Here is a 21,887-nt window from a genome sequence, read left to right as displayed (position 1 = left end):
GTATGCCCATTCAATATACTTAAAAAGTGTGAACTCTAAATTTAATATATTATTGCTGTTAGCTTGCTGAGTCAAGCAGCTTGCATGATGCTAATACAGAGGCAGTTTTATCAAAAGGCAATGACAACAATGCTTCTAATTATAGAAATATCTAAATTTTGGTCCTTTACACCGATATTGAACTCAATTCATTAAAAATCAGCTCATTTACAGTATGAAAGTGCTTATCTTTGTCCCCTATCAATCATCTAATCTTCCATTCAAAAATTCAATATGAGCAAAATGTACGTTATTCGGTAATTGAAAATTTAGGTCTCTATGAAAAAAAATTGTAATCAGATGTTTGGTATAACAAACAACACAAAAGCCGTGAATAATCTTAGGCATCGTTAGAAAAAAATTTTTTTTGTAAAATATACGAATGGAACATCAGCAGCCGGTTGGAATGGTTGTTGGCAACTTTTATAGGTTGCTAAGGCATATTGGCGGCGGCAGCTTTGGAGAAATTTATGCTGGTGAAGATACTCGTAGCAATAAAAAAGTTGCGATTAAATTAGAACCTGCTAAAACGAAATCTCCTCAACTAGAAATAGAATACAGAATATATAACATCTTTGCAGGTGGTAACAATGTTCCTGAAATATTTTATTACGGTAGAGAACAAAATTATAATGTTCTTGTAATGGATTTACTTGGATTATCATTAGAAGATATTTTTGTCGCTGGTCCAGGTAAGTTCAATCTAAAAACAGTATTAATGCTAGCCGATCAAATGCTTACTTCGATTCAATACGTACATGAAAAGAACTTTATTCATCGTGACATTAAACCAGATAATTTCATCATGGGTGTTGGTCAACACTCAAATCAAGTGTATGTCATTGATTTTGGTTTATCAAAGAAATACCGAGATCCTACTACTAAAGCTCACATTCTTTACGTTGAAAATAAAGCACTTACAGGTACCGCTCGATATGCTTCTATCAATGCTATGCGAGGCTGTGAACAATCAAGACGAGATGACCTTGAATCACTTGGTTACGTTTGGCTTTACTTTTTACGCGGTGCACTTCCATGGCAAGGATTACCCGCACGAACTACGAAACAGAAATACGAAAAGATCTTGAAAGTTAAGATTGAAACAAGTTTAGAAGATTTGTGTCAAGGATTTCCCGAAGAATTTGTTACATACTTCAAAACTATTCGAGAAATGAAATTTGCAGATGATCCCGATTACGGTTTCCTTCGTGATTTGTTCCGAAATCTTTTCATTCGTCTTGGTTTTTCATACGATTACAACTACGAATGGTCACACTCTACACCAGTTGTTTTACCGATGCCTATCCTCAAACCAGAACTTCCACATGTAGAACTTCCGAAACAACCACAAACACAACCAGTCACTCCTCACCATTCTCCACGTGAAGAAAAGAAACAACAAAATCATTTCAAAGAAGACATCATTTTACCCACTCTTTCTAAGAAACAAGAGAAACGACGTGAATCTCCTCTTCGTGAACCTAAAAAGCGATTAGTTACTAAATGGAATCTTCCAAATGACCAAGCAATTCCTATTCCTATGGAACACCGTCCATCAGGAGTTAACGGAATGCAACTTAATTTCCGTGTCTCTAAACTTCAGATTCCATTTAATCCTCCTAAAACACAGTTACCTTCACCGAAACGTCCTAAGAACCATAACAATGTTAACAACAAGCGTTTAGTTTACAAGCGATGGGGTGAAAACAAATATTAACATCATTTTATTATTTATTATTTTTTATCTTTTTTGTTTGTATTTTAAATTATCAAGATATATATCATTAGTGTCTTATTTGACTTATATTAAGTGTCTGATAGATTATCATCATTCTTACACTCTTTGAATGATTCAATTAGAAAAAGTGTGTTTTTGTAATAGAATTATATTAATTTTTATCGTTTGATCATGAACAAAATAGAAATATGATATTTAACATAAAGAAAATTTATGGAAAGATTTGATGAACAAATTTTATTTTCTTTCTTTTGTTCAAATAATATTATTTCAAAATTCCTTTCACATGGACTTAAATTAACGAACTTTAAAATCATCTTAAATGATGATTCTCCTTTTTCTCTTGTATCAACATATCCAATAGATGAATAAGAATCAATACTACATCGATGGATATAAATCTGTCCATCATATGCTAGAAATAATTTTCCTTTGTTAATCTGAGGATTGTTTTGGAAAGATGAATCGAAAATATCATGTCTATTACCAGTATCAATTAATCCACTATAATCTTCATTTTCATAACCTTGAGAATTATTTATATAATTACATCGGTCAATTCTTCCTGGAGACCCCAAAAACTGGGTGATAATTGAGGTAATTGCTTTTAAATTCTTAAAATTACAGAATGAAATATTTACTGTTGATTTAAGAGATTCATAATAAGAACCTGTATATTGATCTGAAATACAGTTAGAAATGTTTGTTTTTGAAAGTGAGCCAAAGCCATTTGTCTGGTATATATATATATCATACAATACTCTGAACTCTTTCCTCCATTACAAATTGATCCTTGGAGGATTGTATTGTTGATTAGGCCAGAGAAATCAGCAAATTGACCCCATGAAGAATTTTGACTTTCAAATGAACAGAATTTATAAATAATAATAGCAGCGTTACTATCACTAGATCCATAAATTTATTATTAATTTGATATAAGTTATCATTGAAGCTTCTTTCGATTTTTATCAAAGTATATAAAATTTCCACCTGAATAAAAATTAAACCTTAAACGTGATTTTTAAAAAAGTGACATTTTTAACTTTCGATATCTAACTCTCATGGTAAGAAGCTAATTCATTAATATAAAAATGATATAATTAACCATATTTATTCATTTATGACAACATTTTAAAATTCAAATTAACATTTATCAAATCTATATCAAATAGTAAAGTTAACATATATCATCTATCAAACTATAATATATTAAATTTCTTACATGGTGGATATATAAACAATCTAATGGTATATTTTTACTCCTTATTATCAACTCGTTCTAACTTTCTGCAGCAATCATGTGGAACTAGAGCCTTAAAGGCATGGAAGCACGGTCTCATTCTAAAAACATTCTTTGTCTATAAAAGATTCTTTCAAGAAGGTTTCTCTATCAAAGCTCACATCCCCATTTATTAACCAATAGAGTAGTTGTCAAAAAAATATTAATTTTTATTGTTTACTAACCAAAAGAGTAGGTGACAAATACCTACCAAAAAGAAAGTTGATACATGGACGTAATGAAATAATTTTATTTTCTTTATTTGGTAAAAATAATAATGATATTTCAAGATTTCCTTCACATGGACTTAAATCAATGAACTTTAAATTATTTTTAAATGAATATTCTCCTCTTTCTGATGTATCAACAAATCCATAAGATGAATAAGAATCAATACTACATCGATGGATATAAATCTGTCCATCATATGCTAGAAATAATTTTCCTTTGTTAATCTGAGGATTGTTTTGGAAAGATGAATCGAAAATATCAAGTCTTTTAGATGCAATATAAACATTTCCCCAATATTCTGACTTTTGAGAATAATTTATATAATTACATAGGTCAATTTTTTCTTGACAACTCCAAAACGTAGTAATCAATCCTTCGGTTGCTTTTAAATTCTCAAAATTACAATATGAAACATTTACTATTGATTCAACATGACTATAACTAAAACCTGGATTTTGTTCTGAAATACAGTTAGAAATGTTTGTTTTTGAAAGTGATCCAATGCCATATTTTTGGAAAATCATACAACTTACAGAGCTATTTCCTCCATTAAAAATTGATCCTTGGAGGATTGTACTGTTGATTTTGCCTTAGAAATGAATAAGTTGGCCAAATGAAGGATTTTGACTTTCATATGAACAGAATTTGTCAATAATAATGGCAGTGTTACTAGAACTTTGAATATATACTGTCCCTGGACCTTGCGAAAAAATGGTTTCGAAAAGTAAAATCGAGTAATCATTTGTATCTTCGAACTTAACTGCTCTATCTTGTAGGTTGATGAACTTACAGATGTATGCAAAGCATTTTTTATCTGTTTGAGTGACTTGTTGAACTTCACCGGTAAAGACTGAAGAAGGAGGATTAATTCCTTCATAATATAGACGCCAAATACTATTTGTAGCTTCTTCGCAATGAATATGTTTCCTTAAAACAATTAATTTGAACTTAGGTTTGAGTCAAAAAGGCTCACAAATTAAAATTTAAAAATGCAGGGGATAACACTGAGTTTTCGGATAGTCAGAGTTTGCTACAATAAGAAGAATAAAAAATATTGTTATCATTCCACATTTATGGGTTCAAACATGCTAATATATGTGACTATTGTTTTTTAGCAATGATATTGAATATACATTTACTCCTAAAACATATATATTATATTCGGATATTTACAGATAGTACAAACCGACATCACCATTAAATATGTAAAAACTTCTTAAAATCAGAATATTGTTTGAGAATATCACTTCAAATAGCAATATAGGTGTTGAATAGTTAAAAGTTTTAGATCGATGTAAGTTCAATCTAAAAACAGTATTAGTGATAACTGATTAAATGCTTATATAAATTCAATAGTTGCATGAAAAGAACTTTATACATTGTGACATCAAACCAGATAATTTCATCATGGGTGTTGGTCAACACTCAAATCAAGTGTATGTCATTGATTTTGGATTAACAAATTTGAATGAACATGTAAGGTTTTCATCAATAATTAAAATAGCACCTTTGTTACCGAATTCGTTGCAGTAATTTGGTGCACTAAAGACTGTAACAACGGTTTGCTTAGGATAGAATGGGAATTCAAAACCATCATTAACAACTTGATGTGCACGGCAAATTAAGTCAAAGTCGTTTTGTTCAAGGAAGTTGTTTGCAACATCCGGACCAAATGTGTATGATATGCCGCGGTCGCTTTCTTGGTAGCCCATAGTATCGTTTTTAGGATCCGCCCAAAGCAAATCAGCAAGTGGACCGTTCTCTGGAACTTCTAATGGACGTTGTAGACTTTCGATCTCGCTAAGTTTGCTGATGTCCTTAGAAAGACCACCATGAACACAGAAGATACGATCGGAAATGATAGCAGCGATAGGAAGATATGAAAAAACTTCATTAAACTCTTGCCAGATGTCAGTATTTGGGAAGTAATAATCGCATTCGTCTTTGAAACCGTATAATGATGAGATATCTGGTGTTTCGTGATTTCCACGAAGAAGATAGATTGTATTAGGATATTTACACTTCAGACAGAGAAGCATAGTAAATGTAGCAACTGAATTGATTCATCGATCAACATAATAGCAAATAAATATGTATGTTGTATTTTTGACATCTCTGCAATGTTGTAAAAACTTCATGAGATCGGAGAATTGTCCGTGAACATCACCGCAAACAGAAATAGGAGAGTTAATTCTTAGAAAACGTTAATTATTTTTGCGATCTTGAATATGTCGAAGTTATTTTTGTTTCTAATGTTTGTAAGTTCAATCTAAATACTGTATTAATGTAAGATGATCAAATTCTTACTTAAATTCGATAGAAACATGAAATGAATTTTATTCATCATGAAATCAATCATGATAATTTCATCATGGGTGTTAGTCAGAACTCAAATCAAAGATATATGTATATATGTCTAGTTCTATTGTACCTGGATCTTGTGAAAAAACGTTTTCGAAAAAATAAATCGAGTAATCAATTGTATTTTAGAATTTAACGAGTCTAAATTGAAGGTCAATCAATTTGTATATGTATGCAAAGCATTTGTTATCTGGTGTCCTGACTTGTTGGATGTCAAATGTAATGATTTCTGAAGAATGGCTAAAATCTTTCATAATAATGATGCCAAATACTATCTGAAACTTCTTAACGATGAATATGATTCCACAAAACAATGAACTTGGTTTCGCATCGAATCAAAAAGACTTAATAATTAAGTCTAATTTTGATTATAAGAGTTTCCTGAGAACATGAAGAAAATTATTTGGTATTAGCATTCCACATTTATGGGTTTAATCATGCTACTATATTGGAAGAATATTTTGTCGAGATTATTGGTAAGATTCGTTTTTTACCAATAGAACAATTTTAAATACTCGAATTCTCTTACCAAAGAAGATTCCAGATATATTATATTCAGATATTTACAGTTTCGAAAAAGATACATTGTCAGAGTTGCAAGAGAATTTAATTCAATTCAAAATCATCTCCAGTAAATACGTAACAACTTCATTATATCAGAGTATTGTCTGCAAACATCACCGCAAACAGAAATATTGTCGTTAATTTGAATTAATGTTTAATCTTTAAAGATATTTAAGTTAAAAGGGCTTGTAAGTTCATTTTAAAAACAGTATTAATATTAGTAGATCATATGAATATTTATATTCAATACGTACATTAGGAGAACTTTATTCATCGTGACATTAAACCAGATAATTTCATCATGGGTGTTGGTCAACACTCAAATCAAGTGTATGTCATTGATTTTGGTTTATCAAAGAAATACCAAGACCCTACTACTAAAGATGACCTTGAATCACTTGGTTACGTTTGGCTTTACTTTTTACGCGGTGCACTTCCATGGCAAGGATTACCCGCACGAACTACGAAACAGAAATACGAAAAGATCTTGAAAGTTAAGATTGAAACAAGTCCAGAAGATTTGTGTCAAGGATTTCCCGAAGAATTTGTTACATAATGAAAAGATTTCGGAACAAATCACGAAGGAAACCGTAATCTGGATCATCTGCAAATTTATGTCAAGGTTTTTCAGAATAAGAAGAATAAAAAGATAATTAATCTTTATCATTTGATCAAGAACAAAATAGAAATAAAATAATTAACAAAAAGCAAATTTATGCATGGACGTAATGAAATAATTTTATTTTCTTTATTTGGTAAAAATAATAATGATATTTCAAGATTTCCTTCACATGGACTTAAATCAATGAACTTTAAATTATTTTTAAATGAAACTTCTCCTTTTTCTGATGTATCAACATATCCATAAGATGAATAAGAATCAATACTACATCGATGGATATAAATCTGTCCATCATATGCTTGAAATAATTTTCCTTTGTTAATCTGAGGATTGTTTTGGAAAGATGAATCGAAAATATCAAGTCTATAAGATTCTACAGAAACAATTCCATAATCTTCATAATTTTGAGAATTATTTATATAATTACATCGGTCAATTCTTCCTGGACATTCAAAAAACTTAGTAATCAATCCGCCAGTTGCTTTTAAATTCTCAAAATTACAAAATGAAACATTTACTGTTGATTCATAATCATATTCAAAACCTGGTTTTTGATCTGAAATACAGTTAGAAATGTTTGTTTTTGAAAGTGATCCAAAACCTTTTTCCTGGTAAATCATTCCAATTACCGAACTATCTCCTCCATTACAAATTGATCCTTGGAGGATTGTACTGTTGATTTTGCCTTAGAAATGAATAAGTTGGCCACCTGAAGGAGTTTGACTTTCAAATGAACAGAATTTATCAATAATCATGGCAGTGTTATTAGAATTTTTAATATATACTGTACCTGGACCTTTTGAAAAAACGTTTTTGCAAAGTAAAATCGAATAATCAGTTGTATTTTCGAATTTAACTGCTCTATCTTGAAGATTGCTGAATTTGCAGATGTATGCAAAGCATTTGTTATCTGTTGCTGTGACTTGTTGTTGAAGATCACCTGTAACAACTGAAGAAGGAGGATTAATTCCCTCATAATAAAGATGCCAAATACTATTTGTAACTTCTTCACAATGAACATATTTCCTCAAAACAATTAATTTGAACTTGGGTTTGAGTCAAAAAGGCTCGCTATTTAAATTTAAAAAGGAGGGGGGTAACACCATGGTGAACTTCCTTCCTAGAATTCAAACTTAATTTTCCTCCCTTTTAATGAAATTAAAAGAACTTTGGAGGAATATATATATACATGTTTAACTACTAACTTTGCAAAAAGTCCATTTGCATATAATATAATGCTTATATTTAGTAAAATTGAATGAGAAACTTCTTAAGAACTTCGTCTTATTCGACTAAATTTACATTCCCTAGCCCATGATTGGCCAGCGAACATATGTCGATTGCATTATAACAGAGTTCTTTCGAGATACGTCATTCAATGAGAGATCTCGAAAGGACTCTGTTATATTTGTGTAAAAACGCAATTTGCGACCTTAAACAGGCTAGAGAGAAGTAAAATAGTGCATGTAAATTAATCAAGAGAAGAGCAATGTTTATGCAGTCTATATGCTATGGAATAGCACATATACTGCATAAGCATTGCGCTTCTTATCTGCAGACCACTCATGAAAGACCAAATTGAGATTTAACGCAGAAATCATTTGCTGATAAGGATAGTGCAGCATCAAATATTGGCAGGATCATGCTATGCACAGTATCCTTATCAGCAAATGAATAGCTGATGATGGTCATCCATGAGAAATGACACCTTTGAGCTTTGAAAAATATTTTTTTTATAATAATAATATTTTATTAATATTAAAATGTTGTATTTAATTTAATTCAGTTCATGTTTCAGAGTTAAATTTTTTATCCACTCAATTTTTTGATACCCCCCTTCTCAATTCAAATTTACGCCAAAATCACAAAAAATATTATTTCATATAGAATTATATTATTTTAAACATTTTTATTCATACATCAAAATTGAAAGGTTATGGATTTTAAACATTTGATTTTTAGAATTTCTTGAGAATATGAAGAAAAATATTTGGTATTAACATTCCACATTTATGGGTTCAATCATTCTACTATATGTGGAGAATATTTTGTCGAAATTATTAGTAAGATTGGTTGTTTAGCATTAGAACAATTTTAAATATTCGAATTCTCTTACAAAAGAAGAATCCATATATATTGTATTCAGATATTTATAGTTTATACAAAGATACATTGTCAACGTTGAAAGAGAATTTAATTCTTATCAAAATCATCTACATTAAATACGTAACAACTTCATAATATCAGAGAATTAACTGTAATAGTGAAACACTAATAGTGGGATTTTATCTCTAAAATTTTTTTTCAAAAAAATGACAGAAAAAAAAACGTTTTGAGAATTCTGTTTTTGTGTTTTAGAAATTTTCTCACCTTTTTACCGATTGATATCCTTACATTAAAGATCAGAATTGAAGTCTTTATTATATTGGTTTAAGTACAGTCATATCAATTATAATGTACAATCATGTGGAGTATATCCATCATAATTTAATTAGAAACAAGTTAATTAAAATTTCGACATGTCACGCTTAATCATCCATTATAATTGATTAAAATATTCATAAACTTATTCTTCTGATGAATGAATATATCAAGTTCTTGGACTTTATTAGATAAAAATGGACGAGAAGATTTGTTTGTTAATGGTATACTTAAGCCTGTATGGCATAGTCTTCAATCTTTAAACAAAATATCAAGTCTATTATTATCAGTATCAATTAATCCAAAAGAATCTCCATTATCTTGAGAATTATTTATATAATTACATCGGTCAATTCTTCCTGAACACATCCAAAACTGAGTGATAACTGAGGTAATTGCTTTTAAATTCTCAAAATTACAAAATGAAATATTTGCTGTTGATTTAAGGCTCTAGTCCCACATGATTGTTGTATATAGTTAGAACGAGTGGATAATGAGGAGTAAAAATATACCATTAGATTGTTTATACATCCACCTTGTAAGAAATTTAAATAATATCTGATTCGAAATTTAACTATATTATAGTTTGAAATATGATATATGTTAACTTTTCTATTTGATATATGACAAATAAAGATTTTTTGATAATAGAAAATTTGAATTTTATAATTATAGATTTTGAAGCATAATGATATCATAAATGAATAAACATGTGGTTAATTATAACATTTTTAAATGATTGGATTAGCTTCTTACTTTGGGATTAAGTTATTGAAAGTAAATAAATGTCACTTTTATTAAAATCAAGTTTAAGGTTTAAATTATATTTATAAAATCGATTTGATTCAACATATTGGAAAGGAATTTTTTGGTCATTTCTTTTGGAAATTAATAAATTATAACTTATACTATTACGTCATAAAATTTGTTCAAATTTTTATAATGCTTAAGGTAATGAAATTGTTATTCAAAAATATTCCAACTCTATCGTCAAAAATCCTCTCAATTTGGAAAAAAATATCAAAAATTACAATCTTGCAAACCTAATTCCTCAATATATCTTTCACAGCTGGGTATACTGATAGTGTCGATAGAAACTATATAATTTTTCTAACAAAGTGACAGAGCGGAACTAAAAGTTTTTTCTTATACGTTGAGATATCATTCAATTTTTTGAATGTACTTTTGAAAAATTGAATACATACTTGTCAAAAAAAACGTTTTGACCCACAATCTCAACTATAATATAATAGTTCATATTAAATTATATTCATATCAGATAATAATGAACATCACTAGCATGCTAACAAAGTGACAGAGCGGAACTAAAAGTTTTTTCTTCTTGGTCAAAATATGTCAATTTTTTTCAGGTGGTAATTTTATATACTTTGGTAAAAATCGAAAGAAGCTAATGCTATTCGATGTTTAGATATATCTAAAGAATATGTAGTAACATGTTTATTAATAATAAAATTATGGATCACTTATTATTAGATTTTGTCAAAAAGTAACTTTTTCATTTTTCTTTGTTGAAAAAATAACTCAATCAGGGAGAAGTAAAAGTCATGTTTACTAATATAAATGATATACTATACTAATATCCTACAACATGACAGAGTCCTATTGTTTATAGGACGAATTATGTCGTTCAAAGTTGATAATAGTGAAATTTACAAATAACATTCTAGCAATGCTACACCCTACATCATAATATAATAATATAGCTTATATTACACTAATATAATATCTTTAATTATAAGTCATGAAAACTCTTATTGACAGATATATTCAATTTTAAAAATTGAAAGGGTGTTAAGGGTGCACCCGCATGTACGTTTATTTGAGAGGAGGAGGATTACCCTCTCAATTTTGAACGCTTCGTTAACGCAATATCTCGATGAATATTGTATTAAAATTGAATTTGCCCATACCAATATATCTGATACAATATCCTTAAGTTTTACTAAAAAGAATTTTTTAAAATCCCTGCAGATTCGGGGATTTTTAAATTTTTTGATTTTTTTCGCAAATTTTTCGAAAAAAAAAATATTTTCAGAAGAGCCTTAACGGCTAAGTTTTATGTTTAATGTTGAGTATCAAAAAGAATGGGCGTCTGATATAGCCATCATATATCCCAGAAGCAAATAAAAATTCTGACTTTTTAAGCATAAAAAATGAAATTTTATTTTTTGCAAAAAACAGGCCACCCGGATGTACGTTTATTTGAGAGGAGGAGGATTAAATTTTTGAAAGCAGTAAAATTTGTAAATATACTAGTTATATAATAATATGTATTATTTTAAAAAATAAAAAATTAAAGCACGTTAAAATCTTTTTTGATGAATTTTTACAAAAGCTACTTAGGATTATGCAAAATATTAGTAATTAAACATAAATTTCAAATCAGATTTTACTTATGATAAATATTTTAAATTTCCGAAAATTAAGTTCAGATCGACTCTATACGTAGTAATTACTAAATAAGGTGCCAAAAACCTATTAAACAGTATCAAAACTATCAAGATTGTAATGTTTTTGAAGAAAAATTTATAGAATTATGGACTTCAAACAGATATTATGTAAATAAAAATAATATAATGGATTTGTTTATTCGTATAATAGCAGCAATAAGTCGATTATTCACTTCTACTTCTGAGATTTGAATTTAATTTCGACAGAAAAAGAGATTCAAGAGGAAAATACTAGGGAATACAAACTGCCACCATGACAGGATTATTATGGAGCCAAGTTGTACTTTTTGATATTTTTAGAGTTTTCCTACCTATTTAGGTACCAAGTTATTGCTTAAAAATTAAGGTTCTAAATTCTGAAGTTTACATGATCCTCCCGGGCGCACCCTTAATAGATTCATAACAAGAACCTGTATATTGGTCTGAAATACAGTTAGAAATGTTTGTTTTTGAAAGTGATACAAAACCATTTGTCTGGAAAATCATACAATATACTGAACTATTTCCTCCGTTACAAATTGATCCTTGGAGGATTGTACTGTTGATTTTGCCGTTGAAATAAGTAAAATGGCCAGAGGAAGGATTTTGACTTTCAAATGAACAGAATTTATCAATAATAATGGCAGCATTACTTTGACTAGATATAGATACTGTACCAGGTCCTTGTGAAAAAACGTTTTCGCAAAGTAAAATCGAGTAATCTTCTGCATCTGAGAATTTAACTGCTCTATCTTGAAGATAGATGAATTTGCAGATGTATGCAAAGCATTTGTTATCTGTTGCTGTGACTTGTTGTTGAAGATCACCTGTAACAACTGAAGAAGGAGGATTAATTCCCTCATAATAAAGACGCCAAATACTACTTGAAACTTCTTCACCATGAACATATTTCCTTAAAAATGTTAATTTGAACTTTGGTGTGAGTCAAAAAGACTCGCTGATTAAATTTTAAAAAGCAGGGGGTAACACCATGGTGAACTTCCTTCCTATATCCAAATTGAGATCGGTAAAAATGAAATGAAATCATAAAGGATATTTGTAAATCAGAGTATGATGATGAATTAAAAATGATGGGGGGTAACACCATTGCGAATAACTTAACTTTCTATACCATCAGGAAGATGGATGTTTTTTGGGATAGAATATTATTTATAATGTGAAAACATGTGGGAATACCTATTTTAAAAAAACATTCGACTTCTAACTTATTAGAATAGATTGCAAATGCATTAGAAATTGAGTTATTTAGTAACAAAGAAAAGAAGAGTTTTTCTTATCATTAATTAATTAGAAATATTTGTTTGGTGTCTTGCATGCAGGTGTAACTGGACGAAGTTCATCTGGTGTAGTTGATTCTTCGGGTGGATTAACAAATTTGAATGAACATGTAAGGTTTTCATCAATAATTAAAATAGCACCTTTGTTACCGAATTCGTTGCAGTAATTTGGTGCACTAAAGACTGTAACAACGGTTTGCTTAGGATAGAATGGGAATTCAAAACCATCATTAACAACTTGATGTGCACGGCAAATTAAGTCAAAGTCGTTTTGTTCAAGGAAGTTGTTTGCAACATCCGGACCAAATGTGTATGATATGCCGCGGTCGCTTTCTTGGTAGCCCATAGTATCGTTTTTAGGATCCGCCCAAAGCAAATCAGCAAGTGGACCGTTCTCTGGAACTTCTAATGGACGTTGTAGACTTTCGATCTCGCTAAGTTTGCTGATGTCCTTAGAAAGACCACCATGAACACAGAAGATACGATCGGAAATGATAGCGGCGATAGGAAGATATGAAAAAACTTCATTAAACTCTTGCCAGATGTCAGTATTTGGGAAGTAATAATCGCATTCGTCTTTGAAACCGTATAATGATGAGATATCTGGTGTTTCGTGATTTCCACGAAGAAGATAGATTGTATTAGGATATTTACACTTCAGACAGAGAAGCATGGTAAATGTAGCAACTGAATTGATTCCACGATCAACATAGTCACCCATAAATAGGTATGTTGTATTTTTGACATCTCCGCCAAGTTGTAAAAACTTCATGAGATCGGAGAATTGTCCGTGAACATCACCGCAAACCGAAATAGGAGCGTTAATGCGAAGAAGGGTTGGATCTTTTTTCAGAACTGGAATAGCCATTTTGCAAAGCTTCTGCAAATCAGCTAATTCAAGCTGAACATATGTGTTTGAAGAATCTTTGTTATCCCAAAGGAATTTTATTATTCTATCAAGAAAATCATTGTTCTTCTCCATCTTGAAACTAAAAAAAACGGTTCTATATTTTTTAATAATTTGTAATTATTTAAGATATGGTATGTATAATTAAAAGGAAATGTAGCGGGATCATGATTTCTGAGGAAGTGTAAACCAATATAAAAGTGACTTTTCTGAAAAAATCTTTCTTGGTCATTAGCAATCAGATATCAAACCTCAATAGATATTGGTACTGCTTTATTGGAGTGTGTTCCAGTGGTTAAAACGCTGTAAATATTATTTAATCGAATAAATTTGCAAAAAATACTCGAAAGTTCTGTAATTTCAAGATGAATTTGTACTCGTCTTTTCCATCTGTAATAGTTTTTGAGTACCAAAAACTCTATTTGAGATTGTTTCATCATGAATGTCATTACATCACACCTGTAACCCAAAATTTGATAGAATTTACGGGCGTATGTCTGACAATCGCCACTTTCTGAATTCTAATGAATTTGTTATCCGTTCGACATTGATATGCTATGGTTTATGCCATTTCTAATCACAACAAGCTTATAATATTCGATTTCTTGAAATTGAAATTCGAGATATTCGCGCAATTTAATCGAATAGTTTAAACTACAGCATATAATAAGAACGAATCAACATTATTCTATATGTAGAACATGAAGATATAATAAACAACAATGGTTGTGGGTTCAAACTTCATCCCGAAATTTGACATTTTTCAGAATATCTTTTCATCATCGACTTCCGATTATGAAGAGAAACGATTTATATTTATAGAGGGTATATTTGTACTAATTGCATAAGTCAGAATCAGAATTAAAATTCGAACCTTTTGCATTGATGAATCAACGAATTGCATTTTTAATTGAAAGCAGTCAGCATGCATCAACAGTTCGAACATTACTGGTTGGCGATAAATCAAGTATCCATTAGGTTGTTTATCTTGTTTTTGAACCTTATGCAGTCCAAAGTAGTATATGAGAGCGGGTTGTGTGACTTTTTTTGTAAACGTAAGAATTCATACAATATAGAACGATTTTGTATCATTTTTTTTAACATATGAAGTAAAAAATGTATGATTCTTACGGTTTTTATTCTTACGTTTTTGAATAAATCAAGATTTAAAATGATACAAAATTGTAAGACATTTACACTCAGCCCAAACATAATGAAATAAAAAATAAACGCATTAAAAGATTAACATTAATTTTAAAATAATTTATTTCATCTTTTATAAAAGAAGCTATATATAGATGATGTCAGATATTCCGCGATTAATTAAACATTGTTTAAATCCTGAATGGAATCAATGGAGTCATAATCAAAGACCTCATAAACGAGAAAAAGAAATTAGAAACTAATGATTATTTGAATTTATGAAATCAATTATTTGATTCATTCTTTCTTCAATCTCTTCTATTCTTTTTGTTAAATCATCTATTTTCATTAATGAGGTGATTCTTGATTGAGGAATAGATTTCAAACTAATCACCCCTTTTATTTTTGAAATTTTGAATCCATCAACTTTAAACATTTTATTCAATTTACATGTTGTCAATTCTTCAAATAATTTTTTATTATTAGCATAATAGTCATTAAATTCTTCAACAGATGAAAAAATTTTTATTTCAGTAATTGGTTTAACAACGTTTATTTTTTGTTGAACATTTTCACTTTCATTTATTTCTTCCTCCTCTGTTTCATTTATTTTTAAAATCGGTTTCATTTATCATTAAATAAAAATTAGAATATAAGTGATGAAATATATTTTTTAATTAATATTAAATCAGAAATGGCGGCAGGATTCTTTAAAAAATTATGGGATGGAATTAAGAAAGCTGCAGGTTGGGTTTATAAAAAGATTATTAAACCTGTTGCAAACTTTTTGGCACCAGTAGCGAAAACGGCAGGAACTATCATAGGTGGAGTATTAGGTACTAAAGCAGGTAATCCGGCGATGGGAGCACAAGCAGGTAACGCAGTTGGTGGAATAGCTGAAGGAATACTTAATAAAATAGGAGGTAGATAGTTGAAAAATAAATATTATTTTTATCTTAGTATCGGTTGTAGTCTTTGATAAACTTTTTCTCCTTTATTTAAAATTTCTCTTATTGGGGCAGCTTTTGGTGTAATTGATTCAGCAACGTCACTAATTGCTTCTTTATTCTTAAATATCCAATTTGCTCCTTTCTTCATTGTTTCCCAAACTTTATGCGCTCCTCTTTTTACTCTATCCCACAGTTTCTTAAATATACCTGCAGCCATAGTTGATTATTTCATCAAAATTAAAAATTCATTTTCATCTTTTAATTTTGATTTTTTATTTAATAATAAATGACGACTAACTATTTGGTGCCAAACACTAAACCGATTAATGGAAACGTGTTTCATTCATTCGAAAAGATAAATGAAATATTCACAAAGAATGATGGTAGAAGATATTATAGAGAACTTGAAAGTTCATGCTATGACTCTGATACTCCATATTTTGATGATAAACAAACTCATTTAAGAATTACAAATCCAGCTCATGATGTGAACCAATTAGGTGACACATATATTAAACGCAAAGTTAAAGCAACTCTAGTTTCAAATAAAGCTTTCACATGCGATGCCACTTTTAAATGCATGCGTTTATTCGTTGGTTACAAATCATCAAATCAAAGCTTTAAACAATTAGAAGTAGAAACTGAAAGAGGTGATGCCGGTTATCTTCAGATGGATTGCGCCCGTGAATCTTTCGCATTTGCAACATATAAACCAAAATCAGAAAGGAAAGTTAAAAAGTTTGTTCATTCGTTATATAATAATGTTCAAAAATATGATAACTCAGTATGTGGTAAATATATTGACCCTTCAGAAGTTTTCAAGAGAGCAAATGAAGAAGTTGATGTCACTTTTGATATGATTATTCCGGTAAATGATTTGTTAGCATTTCAGGCGTTCGATGATTATCCTAAATCATTTGGTGAAATCATTCTTAAATATTATGTTTTCAGGGATACTTTAGTATTTTGTCAGGTTGACCCGTTAAGAGTTGCTGATTTACAAAATTACGTTTATGAAAAGATAACTGATGAAAATTATGAAAAGATTATGAATCATGTTTATAAATATGATCGCAAATTCCAACAAATCGGACTTCCTGCCAAATTAATTACAGGCTTAGCTGCTACATCTGCTGACGCAACAGTTGATGACGTTATTATTTCATGCATAAAGATGGAAGTTTTAGAGGATAAATGCATTACACCAGGATACGGTTTAATTGAAGAATCAGTTAAAGCAATACCACGTTTATTTAATAAGGAAGATCCATTCATGATTCCAGCTCAACATATTGACGTTCGTTCACTAAATGGAGGTTGCATCACTCCTGAAGGTATTAGCTCAGATTTCTCATACGCTCTTCATAATGTTACAGATGTTGTGTTAACATTTCCGAAGAATGCAATGCAAAGAACAGTTTTAGAAAATCCAATGCTTCGAGGTCTTCAGGTCACTATAGATTCCAGAAACTTCCCCGATCAAGCGATGACCACAGTGGGCGACATATTCTTTACACGTATGCTTCAAGCTTCTGATTTAGATGGAGTGAATGAATGCACGGAAGAATACGAGGACTCATTAACTAGACCACTGAATGATGATGATGGCAAGCCATTAGCTAGAACATGGAAAGACCAAACTTCATTCTTATGCACTATTCCAGTTCAACGTGATGGAGCGGGTATATTCTTTGATGGATTAGAAACTTTCAACTCACAAGTTACAGTACAAGTGAAAGCTTATCCAATCATTCAGGGTGAAAATGACACTTACTGTTCAAAGGTGATGGGGATGTTGACTCATCTTCGTTCATTGTTGGGGATATTAAATTTTGAAAAAGATGTTGGGGATGTTTTGTATTCTGACACTGGTTCCAATTTCATTTTAATCAAATGTGATAAAGTTAATACCCCAATGAGATTTTCACATCAAACATTAGACCCTAACTCTTACCCATCAATACAAAACATTTTATCCATCAACTTAAACACATTTTCTTTATCATATCCGTTTCAATTATCCGGGAATTCATTTATTCTTCATTCAAAAGATTTATCAAATATTAAATTTAGAATAACTGACCTATTTGATTGTGATTTAGAATTCATGAATGAAATATTATGGCAATTTCAAATAGAAAAAATAGCTGATGAGATAACAGATTAAATATTTATTTTTAAATTATAATAAATGATTAAACAACAGCAACCACAACAACTTAAGGCACAAAGCACCCAGATCCCTCAGACCATTACATACGCCATATATGCATATAATTCAAAGACGGCAGAACAAACGCAAAGGTTGAAATATGGAGATTTGGAGATAGTATTGAAAAATGAACATTTCGAATTCGTTTGCAAAGGTGGTGCAGTGATATCAAATATAAAAGAAATTTTATTTATGAATTCTAAAATTAAAGGTATAACGGATGATATAACATCAATTCCACCAGAAGAACAAAGATATTACGCATTAAATGCATTTCCTAAAGTTTTGAAGATTGGAAGATTTAATTTAAATGAGGAATTCATAAAAGGTTTCCTTAATGACATAATGAAGAAGGCAGATAAGGAATATGTTAATAGTGAATTAATGAAGAAAGCAAATAAGGAATATGTGGATAGTGAGTTAATGAAGAAAGCGGATAAGGAATATGTGGATAGTGAGTTAGAGAAGAAAGCAGATAAGGAATATGTGGCTAGTGAGTTAATGAAGAAAGCAGATAAGGAATATGTGGATGAAAAAGATAATGAAATTAAAGAAAGGGTTGAATGGTATCATGAATGGACATCAAAGATTTTTAAAACTAAAGCTGATACAGGATGGGTTTCAGGATGTTTAGACCTTAAAGCGGATAAAACTTATGTTAATGATGAGTTAGAGAAGAAAGCGGATAAGGAATATGTTAATAGTGAATTAATGAAGAAAGCAGATAAGGAATATGTTGATGAAAAAGATAATGAAATTAAAGAAAGGGTTAAATGGTATCATGAATGGACATCAAAGATTTTTAAAACTAAAGCTGATACAGGATGGGTTTCAGGATGTTTAGACCTTAAAGCAGATAAAACATATGTTAACGATGAGTTAGAGAAGAAGGCAGATAAGGAATGTGTTAATGAAATATACCAAAGTTTGATAGGAACAACTAAAAATATTGAAACTATTGTTGGTGACTTTTCTGTCAATGAAGAAAATAAATATTTTAGATGGCAATTGGTACAGTCCTTAAAAAATGGTGCACGGTGTAAACTCATTCCGAAAAATAACAATGAAATGTATGTAAGTTATAAAAAGAATGATAGCACACAAGTTAAAGTTCCATTAGACAACAACTGTTACTTAAACTTATATGGAGACGAACAAAAGAAATATTTAAGAGTTTATGAAATGGCAGATATGACATTGCCTGACCCAGCTCCAGCACCATATTATTATGACTATGGAGATGACGAGAGAGCACCACATGTAGATGAACAAAAGTTAACATTATATTTAGATTATTATAGATATAAAAGATATAATGCAATAGAAAAAACGAGAATAGTATATTATAGGGTGTCCAAAGGTGTGTTTAGCACAAACCTGAATACTGCGAATAGAAATAAACAAGTTACATATATATAAAGTTTATTTAAATATAATCACCATTGGATTCAATCACGCGTTCGCAGCGATCGATCCAGGCTTGAAAGACACGCTTTAAATCATCATGAGAAAATTGCTCAAATTGCTCTCTTACAAAATTTTCAAGATCATCTGGACTCGCGAATTCGCGTCCTTCAGCTCTCTTTTTTAGCGTGCCGAATAAATAAAAGTCAGAGGGTGCAATATCAGGTGAATAAATTGGGTTTGGAACAACTTTGACATTGTTTTCCACCAAGTAATTCATTACCTTATGACTTTTGTGAACTCTTGAATTATCAAAATGAATTGCAAACTTTTGTTTTTGTTGTTTGGATTTCTCAAACTCATCAGAATTGATAATTTGAGTAAGAACATTGTCAATTAGATACTGAGCATTCATCGTATTAGGTTTTTGAAGAATATCAATTGCGATGATGCCATTCACGCCCCAAAAAACCGACAACATCATCATTGGTGTGTCAATTTTTTTCTTCGGGAATGTTTGCGGATTTTCATCCTTCGGGATCCACATGATTTTGGCTTCTGTTGCATATTGAAACCAAGACTCGTCCCCTGTTACTAAAAAGCGAAACTTCTTGGATTGATACGCACCCAATATAGAGAGGAGCTCTTTCGAAGATTGGACTCTAGATTTTTTTTGAACTGAATTAAGGTTGTGCGGAACCCAACGTGTATACGCTAGTTTGTAGTTCAAATAATTGTGCAGATAATAACTGACTGTTGTACGTGGTATCTTTGTCATCTCCTCTATCCTTCTGAGTGATGCTCTTGGGTCTTCATCTAGCGCTTGAAGAATTGCTTTGATTTTTCTTTGATCCGGCGATTTTTTGTCAATTTTTATGATGGGCGCCTTTTTGTTCATGAAGTGATACATCCTAACATGATACGTTACAGTGGAATAGCTAAGAGCATCCATACCGAAGCATTTTACCAATGTCTCGTAGATTTTTTTACAGTCTTTGCATTTTTTTGCAAGAGCGAGGATGTTTTCTTTATGATTCATTAAAAAATGAAAAAAATCCCGCCAAAATTTCCCGCGAAACCGCCTCTTGTCTCAAAATTCATTTTATATCCCGGCATGGCGCCAAAATACAACATACTCATCATATACATATATTCATATTTTTTATTATATATTTATAATCAGCATATATCTCCTTTAATAGTCTCATATAGAGCGCTGTGCTAAACGCACCTTTGGACACCCTATATTATACAGATGACAGAAATAAATATTATAGTCAAGATTTTACCTACCCTGAAAACATAAGATTATATTATAAAAAATATTCTGACACAAACCAAAAGAAACCTGAAATAGTTGCACTATATTTTAAGTTCAAAAGAGACAATCCTATATTATCTCATATGTTTGATTTAATGAACCCAGTAGGTTCTATTTATACATCTATGGATGCAAGAGGTCCTCAAGTAATGTTTGGTGTTGGTGCATGGGAACAAATAGTCGACAGGTTTTTGTATTGTGCAAACTCTTCAAAGGAAACAGGTGGAAGTAAAACGATTTCAGGTGAAAATTTACCTGCACACAGTCACTACATAGATTTAAGTACATCTCAAGCAGGTTGGCATAAGCATAGATATTGGGATTGGTCAGGAATGACAAAAGGTAAAGGATATGATGTTATTGGAAGAGATAAAGATGGAAACCCAATATTTGATCCAAAGTTAAAATTAAAGTTACTGACAAGACAACAACTTGAAAAGTTACTGAAACCAAAACAGGAAAAAAAATGAGAAAATGAGAAAGAAAAATTTAAATTATGCAATTTTATTTTTATCATAAATGACAAAATTAATTAAGCCAACTATTTCTAAATTAATGATACCAATGAAATCATTTCGTGGAGTACTTATCCCAGGTTCTTCACAATTAGCCAGGGCAGGTGATGTGACTCAAGGTGGAACATTAGCGAATCCATTCAAATTATTAACTAAAGATGAACTTAATAAAACGATGATAAAATAACTGATAACGAAATTTTATTTCACTGCTACTAGGTTATTCAATAATGAATTATTTTTGAAGAACTGAAGGTGTCACTATGTCACTATGTGTCACTCGGTAATTTAACTTCTCTGAAAAAATGAGACAACATGACATTTTGACAACAGTCATGGAAATAAATTATTATCGTTAATGGTTACGTTAATGGTTTCAGGTTATTCAATAATGAATTATTTTTGAAGAACTGAAGGTGTCACTATGTCACT

At 30.4% G+C, this 21,887-nt stretch overlaps 7 protein-coding genes and 1 pseudogene across 8 annotated transcripts, besides 6 other annotated features; 4 read left to right on the top strand and 4 right to left on the bottom strand.

The window, feature by feature from the left end:
- Window positions 1–421: 421 nt before the first annotated feature.
- TVAGG3_0726930 (protein kinase protein) lies at window positions 422–2,777 on the top strand (the record flags this gene model as incomplete). Its single annotated transcript, XM_001317341.2, has 1 exon — window positions 422–1,756. One exon carries the CDS (start codon window positions 422–424, stop codon window positions 1,754–1,756), a length of 1,335 nt encoding a protein of 444 aa, XP_001317376.2.
- A 1,940-nt stretch (window positions 2,778–4,717) lies between these two features.
- Window positions 4,718–5,326, bottom strand: TVAGG3_0726920 (phosphoprotein phosphatase protein; the record flags this gene model as incomplete). Its single annotated transcript, XM_001317340.1, has 1 exon — window positions 4,718–5,326. The coding sequence occupies one exon, from the start codon at window positions 5,324–5,326 to the stop codon at window positions 4,718–4,720; it is 609 nt and encodes a 202-aa protein (XP_001317375.1).
- Window positions 5,327–5,593: 267 nt separating this feature from the next.
- Window positions 5,594–7,082, top strand: TVAGG3_0726910 (protein kinase protein; the record flags this gene model as incomplete). The annotated part of the gene is made up of 1 exon (XM_001317339.1): window positions 6,514–6,768. The coding sequence occupies one exon, from the start codon at window positions 6,514–6,516 to the stop codon at window positions 6,766–6,768; it is 255 nt and encodes an 84-aa protein (XP_001317374.1).
- A 1,009-nt stretch (window positions 7,083–8,091) lies between these two features.
- Window positions 8,092–8,143: a mobile genetic element.
- A 2,893-nt stretch (window positions 8,144–11,036) lies between these two features.
- Window positions 11,037–11,067: a mobile genetic element.
- Window positions 11,068–11,071: 4 nt separating this feature from the next.
- Window positions 11,072–12,114: a mobile genetic element.
- A 787-nt stretch (window positions 12,115–12,901) lies between these two features.
- TVAGG3_0726870 (phosphoprotein phosphatase protein) lies at window positions 12,902–14,003 on the bottom strand (the record flags this gene model as incomplete). Its single annotated transcript, XM_001317338.2, has 1 exon — window positions 13,014–13,985. The coding sequence occupies one exon, from the start codon at window positions 13,983–13,985 to the stop codon at window positions 13,014–13,016; it is 972 nt and encodes a 323-aa protein (XP_001317373.1).
- Window positions 14,004–15,747: 1,744 nt separating this feature from the next.
- On the top strand, window positions 15,748–15,984 carry TVAGG3_0726860 (N-acetylmuramoyl-l-alanine amidase family; the record flags this gene model as incomplete). The annotated part of the gene is made up of 1 exon (XM_001317337.1): window positions 15,748–15,984. One exon carries the CDS (start codon window positions 15,748–15,750, stop codon window positions 15,982–15,984), a length of 237 nt encoding a protein of 78 aa, XP_001317372.1.
- Window positions 15,985–16,004: 20 nt separating this feature from the next.
- Window positions 16,005–16,220, bottom strand: TVAGG3_0726850 (uncharacterized protein; the record flags this gene model as incomplete). Its single annotated transcript, XM_051244362.1, has 1 exon — window positions 16,005–16,220. The coding sequence occupies one exon, from the start codon at window positions 16,218–16,220 to the stop codon at window positions 16,005–16,007; it is 216 nt and encodes a 71-aa protein (XP_051090949.1).
- Window positions 16,221–16,289: 69 nt separating this feature from the next.
- Window positions 16,290–16,686: a mobile genetic element.
- Window positions 16,687–19,561: 2,875 nt separating this feature from the next.
- Window positions 19,562–20,864: a mobile genetic element.
- On the bottom strand, window positions 19,642–20,768 carry TVAGG3_0726830 (annotated as a pseudogene). The gene has a single exon. A coding segment is annotated over exon 1 (1,127 nt).
- Window positions 20,865–21,023: 159 nt separating the features above from the next.
- Window positions 21,024–21,887: part of a mobile genetic element that runs on past the window's edge.
- Window positions 21,066–21,410, top strand: TVAGG3_0726810 (phage tail repeat-like family; the record flags this gene model as incomplete). The annotated part of the gene is made up of 1 exon (XM_051244361.1): window positions 21,066–21,410. The coding sequence occupies one exon, from the start codon at window positions 21,066–21,068 to the stop codon at window positions 21,408–21,410; it is 345 nt and encodes a 114-aa protein (XP_051090948.1).

The sequence above is a fragment of the Trichomonas vaginalis genome, chromosome III (genome assembly GCF_026262505.1).
Source record: "Trichomonas vaginalis G3 chromosome III, whole genome shotgun sequence".
Taxonomy (NCBI): Eukaryota; Parabasalia; order Trichomonadida; family Trichomonadidae; genus Trichomonas; species Trichomonas vaginalis.
This window is presented reverse-complemented; position numbering and strand designations above follow the sequence as displayed.